The 8,891-nt window shown below is 49.8% G+C and overlaps 1 protein-coding gene across 1 annotated transcript; it reads left to right on the forward strand.

The window, feature by feature from the left end:
• Positions 1–1,657: 1,657 nt before the first annotated feature.
• On the forward strand, positions 1,658–4,978 carry TMEM35B (transmembrane protein 35B). Its single transcript, XM_040231751.1, has 3 exons — positions 1,658–1,814; positions 3,273–3,453; positions 4,405–4,978. Exons 1-3 carry the CDS (start codon positions 1,707–1,709, stop codon positions 4,500–4,502), a joined length of 387 nt encoding a protein of 128 aa, XP_040087685.1. The 5' UTR covers positions 1,658–1,706; the 3' UTR covers positions 4,503–4,978.
• Positions 4,979–8,891: the final 3,913 nt, after the last annotated feature.

Genomic DNA, 8,891 nt, shown 5'->3' on the forward strand with positions numbered 1-8,891 from the left:
TTTTTCTCTTTTTGTTGAGGAATTTAATAATTACACATTTATACATAAGTAAGTGAAGTCGCTCAGTCGTGTCCAACTCTTTGCGACCCCATGGACTGTAGTGTACCATGCTCCTCTGTCCATGGGATTTTCCAGGAAGTAGTACTGGAGTGGATTGCCATTTCCTTCTCCAGAGGATCTTCCCGACCCAGGGATTGAATCCGGGCCTCCCGCATTGTAGACAGACGCTTTACTAGGGCCACCAGGGAAGTCCATAATATATATAATTTTAATAGTCCAAGGTAGAGAATTTAGCTATTTTATTGATGGATCAGTCATTTGGATTAGTGACAAAGATGTAGGTAATGAAAGGCCCAGGGTTTTTTTTTTGGTGTTTTTTTTAACTTTTTATTTTTCGTTGGGGTATAGCCAATTAACAGTGTTGTCAGTGTTGTGATAGTTTCATGTGGACAGCAAAGGGACTCAGTGAAAGGCCCAGTTTATAGTGTAATCGCTAACACACCTGGATGTTGAAACTGCTTGGCCTTTAGAAACACATGGGTAGATAGAAAACCAGATCCAAGGAGCCTGGCTAACAGGAAATGGAAGCAGCAGGAGAATTTGAGACCCTTGTTAGGGGCCTCTCTGTCTCTAGACCTGGCTTAGCAAACTTTTCTCATAAGAGGCCAGGTAGTGAATATTTTAGGTTTTGCAGGCAATACGGTGGGAACTACTCAATTCTCTCGTTGCATCACAAATGCAGCGGTAGACAATACACAGACAAACTGGTTCAATAAAACTACTTATTTATGAACACTGTAATATGAATTTCATATATTTTCAAGTGTCATGAAAGCTACCTTAAATTTTTAAAAAAATCATTAAAAAATGTAAACAAGCATTGTTAGCTGCGGGGGTGGGGGTTGGTTAAAAAAAAAAAAACACTTTCTGAATTTGTCAGTTTTCTCATCCAGGTTTAGATAGATTTCGGTAAAAGAAAATGGGCCAGGAGTGGACTGTAGGGTTTTGTTCAATGAAAACGTCTCTACCCACCGCTGCACATAGCTGAATTTTCAAACACCTTTCACATTGTAATTTCAACTGAGATATTAGAGCGAAAATATATTTCAGGCAAAGATAAGAAACAGCTTATTTTATAATCACTAGCAATTATTTATTCCTAATAATTTCACAAATAATTTACAAATAATTCTTTGTGCCAAGCGTTGTGCTGTATCTCAGGACTGATACGGCGCTATCCGCATTTCAGATGAGGACACCACTGAGGCCGAAGTTAGGTGACAGCTCCGATCGCCAAGCTAGCGTGGCAGGGGCAGGAGCGACCCCCCGCCCCACGAACGTCTTTTGACCCAAATGGAGTTATTTCGCAAGCCACGTCCAGATACCCATGTTTGATTCTTCTGCTCTGTCCAGAAGAATTGGCTGGGAAACTTTCCCTGAATTCAAAAGGGACCGTTTAGTGTCAAAGCAAGCGGGCGTCAGTGTCCCCAGCTGTGAGATGGGGATGCCCTGCCTCAGCGCCGTCTCTTCTCGCAGCCAGTGCAGGACCGAGGGAGGGAAGCAGCCCCGCTGGGAGGCGAGGTCTTCCGGCCGCCCGGGGAGGGAGGCAACGCCAGGGCGGCAGGGAGGCAACGCCCGGGCGGCAGGGGGCGGGTTTTCGGCGGCGCCTACCCCGGGGCGGGCGCGGCCCGTATGCCTGCGCGGCCATGGCGCTCCCGCTCACCGCTCTGCGCGTGCTGCTGGGCAGCTTTTTCGCGCTCACGGGGGCGGCCAAGCTCTCGGGGCAGATCTCGGCTCCGGTGTCGGAGCAGATGGTGAGCGGCGCGGCGTGGGCGGAGGGCGTTCGGGCGGGGGATCGACCGCGCGGCAGCGGGGGCTGCAACCCCGGCCGTTACCCAGGTGCCCGGCCGGCCCGCCCCTCCTGCCCGCGCCCCGCGGACCCGCCTGCCTTCGGGCTAGATGGCGCTAGCGCTGGGGGAGAGCGCCTGCCCCGCGGCGTACACGTGGGCACCGACCTGGGGAGTTTCTCCGAGTTCTCTGGCATCCCCTTCCCATCGGGTAACCCTTTCCAGGCAAATCTAGAGCCGGAAGAGGAATGCTCGGGGACCCTTTGCGGGAGGGAGTAGGACCGAGCTCCCTTGCTGCCCTCCTTCGTTTGCTTGAGTTCCTGGAAAATTCACGAGGCAGAGGTTTAACTAATCCCCGCTTAGCCGGATAGGAAACTTGCCCTGAAGGTGGAGTGTTTCTGCTAAAGGTTACACAGCTAGTCAGGAAGCAGGACCCAAACTTTAGACCTTCAACTACCTTAGGGAAGCCTGGCGTGCTGCCGTCCGTGGGGTCGCAAAGAGTCGACGCGACTGAGCAGCTGAACTGAACTGAACTTAGAATCCGGAATCCTTCCCGGAGCCGGAGAGGGAGGCCTAGAAAGTCGCCATTCGGCTCCCTGTCTAGTTCCACTCTCGGGAATGCTGACATGTCCTTCTGCACACCAATCCACCCAGCCCCTTAAACCAGCCAGACTTTCTAGACAAAGTACACCCCACCTCCCCGCCCCTGCCCTCTTTTGGCCTGGCTTAGGGTGGGTTGTTCGGGGAAACATCCTCAGAGCCTGACGGCTTCAAGTTTCTTCTTTAGAGCCCCGAGTAGCGGAGGTAGAACTGAGGTTGGGGAGCAGGGAAAAGTAGCCACGCTAAGGGTCCAGGTGAAGTCATGTGGCTCAGGACAGAGTTTGACTAGGTGAGTTGAGTCACTCACTCTGAACCCCTCACCTCCTGTTCTGTCTGCTGCAGTGAGATCTGGGTCCCAGCATATGATATTCAGTAGATCTGTTTAATGAACAAAAAAGTCTCGCCTTCCATCCCCTTCCTCGTCTCCAAATATTCCCTGCATAGTAGCCTAAAGAGAAACCAGGCCAGGCAGAAGGAAAGAGAAGTCATGAAGTTCCCAAGCCTTGGCACTAGATGAGAGGGGCCAAGCCTAGCTTCCTCTTCCTGGAATCTGGGGCTGGGTTGTAATCTGGTGAGAAAGTTCGTCCATCTCTGTACCACCATCCAGCCCTTTTTGGAGCATAAAGTGTTCTCTGATGCCAAAGCTCAGCCCCTCAGGGAGGCCCTCTCCTTTCCAGGCTGGCTGAGGTCAGCCCTGGCCTTGGCCTAGAGTAGTAGCTCCTTTGCTGGGGGAGTTAAGGGTGCTGGCACAGAATGCCCCTGCGGAGCATCTGGGCAGTGGATCCTTGGTGACTGTGGCTGACAGGCATTCCCTGCCACCCCTAGAAAGCCCTGTTCGTGCAGTTCGCTGAGGTGTTTCCGCTGAAGGTGTTCGGCTACCAGCCAGATCCCATGAGCTACCAAGTGGCTGTGGGCTGGCTGGAACTGCTGGCTGGGCTGCTGCTGGTCCTGGGCCCACCGATGCTGCAAGAGATGAGTAACTTGATTTTGACGCTGCTCATGATGGGTAAGGGGGGGTGTGCAACCGGGCTGGTGAAATGGGGACTTCTGGGGGAGGGTGATGGAAAAAATCTGACTGTTCTCTTTACTGTTGCCACCCTTTTTTCTCTGGAACCAGAAGCACTTTCTGCTCAATTGCAGTTTCCATGGTCTTCAGATTAGGATAGGTGCTTTTAAAACTTACACTGTAACAATTGTCAGCAGTTCTATTGGCTGCATAATATTTCTGTCATAAGGATATATTGGAACCTAAAAGCCCCTACCCCTTTCTCTTCACCCCCTACCCTGAGATGAGGGGAGGAAGTAGCAGCTGCTACTGGACTCATGTGTCTGGCAGGTGGAACAGCAAGAAAGCTGGGCCCCCTGAACAGAAAGGCAGATGATTCCTGGAGGGCCCCCTTTTAGTGGCTCTCCCCACAGGAACTGCCAATGTACAAAGACAGCTGCTGCTTCAAAGGCCAGACATCTTTAGGCTCTTCTGTATCCCCTGGCTTTGTGTCACCCTTGCTGCTGGTGCTCCTGCCCTTCTTCCAGGCTTTCTTTCCATCTCTGCAGCTTGCCCCATTTTCAGCTCTTCCCCACCATATCCACTACCAGTCCATGGGCCTTCCCTTCCCTTCACTGGGGATGAGAAAGGAGAAGGATCGGGGCAATCTGATCCTTCAGAAAATGCCCACCTACTCACTCCATGCCCTGTTTGGTTGGATTGTTCCTGTTTTCTTTCTTGCCATCTGAGAGGGGCTGTGTTAGTTTAAGAAGCTTCTGATTTCTGGTTCTGCTTTTTCTGGGGGATCAGAGGGTTGAGAGCAGCTAGTTTAGGGTGTGTGTGGGGGGGCAGGGGGACGGTGTTCAAGAGAGGGCTTAGGCTAGAGTGGGTCAGCCTTGGCTGGAGGGCCTTTATCTCCTGGATCTCCCAGGCATTTCCAGGGAGCCTCAGGAACCTCATTTTCCATTCTAGGGGCTATCTTCACTTTGGTGTCTCTAAAAGAGTCACTGAACACCTGCGTCCCAGCCATCGTCTGCCTGGGGCTCCTGCTGCTGCTGGATATCTGCTAGCTCTAAGTCCAAATCAGAAAAGATGTCCAGACCCGCTAGGAAGAAGTCTCCAAGTCCATTCAAGGAATCCTGGGAGTAAAGCGTCTCTTGTCCCTTCAGGCCATGTCACTGTCAAAGCAGAAATGTGGTGGAACACAGAGTATCACCTTGTTACCCATATACCCAAGGGTGGCCAGTGTTGAAGTAGACATTTGGTCTGCCTGGCCCTGCCTTTCGCTCGGACATTTTACTGCTCTTTTTTTGAAGAGTCCATGTTACATACTCTTAGCATTCCTCATGTCATGTGAAAGTAAATTTAAATCACCCGAACTTTTAATGCCCCCACATAACTATTGATACTTCCTATTCCTTTGTATAACTGTACCTCCCAACTTTTTTCTGTGTCTTTATTCAGATATATTTTTAATGAAAATGAGACTGTATGTACTACTTTATTTTGCTTGCTTTCTAAACCTAACACACTGTAACTAACACCATTCCATGTCTATTTTATCTCATTGATGTTAATGGTTGCATAGTATTCCATTGTAAGGGTGCAGTGTGATGTATTTATAAAAGACCCCACTAGGAACATTTGGATTGTTCCCAATTTTTTTAGCTGTTGTAAACCTCACAGTAAATCACCTCTACATACTTATTTTCTTTCCTTCGAAGTGAGGGGCTGATTCAAAAGGCATGCATGTTTTTAAGATTTTATTATAAGCTTAGAATTTACACACCGAGTATGGCAGAATATTACGAATACCTGATTTTGCTGCTGAGCCACATGAGATAATCCCTCCCATTCCTTTTTATCTCATGCACTTTAGAGTCACAAAGCTAACAAAAATGCACATTGAGTCATCATTTTAACAGGATCTGAAACCGCCAGGGCACTCAGTGCAGTGCTCCTTGGACATCTATGTAGAGGCAGGGGACAGCCCATTCCAAAAGGTGCTGCGTGTTAAAGCAGTGCCGGAAACCTGGGATGAATTCCAGAAGCCCTAGGGAGTCGGAAGCGCGTGTGTGAGACAGTTCTCAAGGGCCAGTGACCATGTTAGGGCGCCTGCTGCCATATCACCGACTGTCTTCACCTAGGTAGGGAAATGATGCGCTTCCTATCAAGGGAAATAATGGAGAAAAAAAGTTGATTTACTTACACAAATACACTAGCCACCAGCCTACAAATTGCTTTTGTGGGTAGGGTCAGTGGCTTTTTGGAGCCCACAGGAGTAAAAGAAATCTGTGTATATTACTCCATTTCATCTTCACTATAGAATGCTAATTTCTGCTCTGACACTGACAAGCTGGGAACCTCGGGCAAACTGGCACTATTAGGCCTGGTGTCTGAAAACTCAGTGATGCAATCTATCTATAGTAGGTGTGTGTGTGTATGTGTGTATATATATGCATACCACATACGCTGGTGCTGCTCAGTCGTGTTTGACTCTTTGTGACCCCAAGGACTGTAGCCTGCCAGGCTCCTCTGTCCATGGAATTCTCCAGACAAGAATACTGGAGTGGGTTGCCATTTCCTTCTCTGGCGGATCTTCCCAACTTGGGGATCAAACTTGTGTCTCCTACATTGCAGGTAGTTTCTTCACCTGCTGAGCCATCTGGGAAACCCAGGACATACAGTGTCAAAACAATAAGGAACCTTTTTCTGTCATGAGAGGTCCAGAGATAACATAGCTTCTGTTTCAATGTTGCATATTTTGGCTGCTTTATGATGACACCAGACTGATATTCTTTCAACTTTGTCCTCTGCTGCTTTTAATTTATTGACTACTGAGATTAGAGTTACAAAATAGCTACAGTAGCTCCAGATAACACATTTGCATATAATATACCACGATGAAAAGAGAGAGGAAAGCTCTTTTAGAAGACCCCTAGATTTCCCCTCATATCCCACTCTGCAGAATTATGTCACATTTCCATTCTTACACCAATCACTGGCATGGGGAATGGAATTCCCATGATGGACTTAGACTAGTTAAGATTTACCCACACTGGTCAAGTGGTCAGCAAAGAGAAGGGAGAGAGTAGGTAGTGCCTCTTACTGCTTACTTGCAAAATATGGATAATAATGGCAAATATTTTCATAGAGTTGCTGCGAAGACTTAGTGAGTTAAAGTGCTACAATAGTGCCTGCACATAATAAGTGCTCAGTAAATGCTGTTATTAAATAGCAGTTCTACAGATGGGAAAGTGGATTCAGAAAGCTTAAGTGCCCACGTGTCGGTGCTGAGACTAGAATTAAGGCTTGATTGACTCCAGAACCCACACTTCCCACCGCACCAGCTGCCAAAGTCAGAAGTGGGCAGGCGTGGCACCCCTGCTCTTCAACTTGAAGGTAAATGGGATGATCAGTCCAACGTAATTAAATCTGCATTGCTTCCCAGAATTGCCCCTCTGCATGGATATTTTGAAGCTCTTGAAAGTAGAGCCTGGACACCCTAGGAGCCTGGCCTCTTCCCATCTCCACCCCTTCCAAGATTCCACAGCCAGCCTGTCTCCAGCCAGGACTTTGAGTAAAATCTCTCACAGCTGGCATTAGATTGAAGGCCTGGCCTGTAAGCTGATTAGAAGCTACAGGGCCCTGCAAGCTTGACTCTAGGGCCCAACCAGCAGCTGCAGGAAAGGCAGGGTGCTGGAGAAGTAGGCTGGCCAGCTGGTATGGAGGAGTAGTTGGGATTGACAGCAGCAGGAGTATCTTCAGCTTTAGCAGTGCTGCCTCACTTGGAGGAGAAGCCAGGCCTTAGGAAATGGCACCCTCCTCCCCAAACCACAGCCTAAGCATTGGTCAAGTCAGCAGAATGACATTCAGCAGCAAGGCCTTCCTTATACATTTCTGTCTCCCTCCCTGTGCCCCCATGCCTTGCAATGATACTCCTTTCCTTTGGGGCTCTGGCTGCATCCCACAACAAACCCCACTCGTAGCTGCCACAGGTGGACCCCTGCCCCTCCAGCTGTTGCTCCCATTCTTCATGTCCTGTCTAGGATTAGTTGGTTGATGGGAGGGTCTAGGATGTGTGGGTGGGAGTGGATTCTGCTGTGTCTCAGCTCCTTAGACCCAGGGCCCCAGAAAGAGCTGAAGCAGCCAGAGCAGCAAGAGGTAGGAGTGCTCTGGTGGGATGGCAGGGAGAGGTTCAGAGTGGGAAAGTGGAGGGCCGGAGACTTGGTGGACAGTGCCTAGAGGGAGGAGGAGAAAGGGATAGACTCATCCAGGATCCCAGAAAGGATGAGCCTGCGAAGCTCAAAGGCAGAAGTGCACATTTTGGTACTGGAGGAACCAAGTTTGGGGATATCCTAGGAGTGTGACTGTATGCCAAAAATAGGAACAGGACATGGGCTTGTGTGCTTGTCCCCCCCTGGAGAGAGGGGCAGTATGCCCAGATGTCTCTGTGCTGGTTGACTGGGGTGTCTGTCTCTAACGCTGTGTGTGTGCCTGTGTGGGTGCACACATTTATCTGTGTGCTGCCTAGAGGGGAAGGGAGCTAATGGTTATGACGTATCTCCCCAGTGTCAGCCAGTGCTCAGAGTTTTACTTATGTTTTCTCATAATCCTCCGAACAACCCTGTGAGGTAGGTATTTTAATCTCCATTTTACAGCAGAGAAGACAGGCTCCGTGAAGCTGAGTAATTTGCCCAAGGTCACATGGCAGATAAATGTGTGTATCTAGAATCTGCCTCATTTCTGGGCCTGTGCTCCATTTGCTTTGCTGTCTAAAGTTCCAAATCAGACCCCGGACTTCTTTGTGGTCAAAAGACCAGGGGGAAGGAAACAGGCTGAAAAGCCTGAGATGTGAAACCTTTTCAGCCCTGCCCAAGGTGCTCCAGGCAAGCCCCAGAGAGGACATTCACCAAGGTAAGTCCAAGGTCACTGTGCAGGGGCCTGTCTCCTGGGTCACCGCATCCTACGGCCGTAACTCCATCCATGCCTCTCCCCTACTGACCTGGATGGCCCTGGAGCTGGAGGCTTTTGGGGAAGCAGTCTGTATTCCACCCTGGTTTCTCTATGACTTCCTGTTGGCTCAGCCTTGTTGGGGCTTAATGCACATGCCAGTGCCCCACAAAGTGGAACCCTACTCCACCTATAAGGGGGCCCTTCCACCTTCCCAGTCATCAAGGTGAAAATCTTCCAAGCTGTCTGGGATTCCTGACCCGCCCTCATTTCCCACATCTTTCACCAAGCTCATTCTACTAACTGTGGAGTCCCCCCTGCTCCACCTCCAGCGGGTTCCGGTGGAACTAATTCCTCATCCCCTCACAGGGGCTTCCCGGCTTCTAGTCTCCCACCACGGATTTTGGAAGAGAGGACGGGTCTGGCGAGGAAAGGCGGGTGGAGGGCTTCTTGTGCGGCTGGCCTCCACAGTGACCTCTCTTCCTCTTGCTAGTCCAAGGTCCGAG

This window comes from Oryx dammah, unplaced genomic scaffold (assembly GCF_014754425.2).
Source record: "Oryx dammah isolate SB20612 unplaced genomic scaffold, SCBI_Odam_1.1 HiC_scaffold_28, whole genome shotgun sequence".
NCBI classification, from domain to species: Eukaryota; Metazoa; Chordata; class Mammalia; order Artiodactyla; family Bovidae; genus Oryx; species Oryx dammah.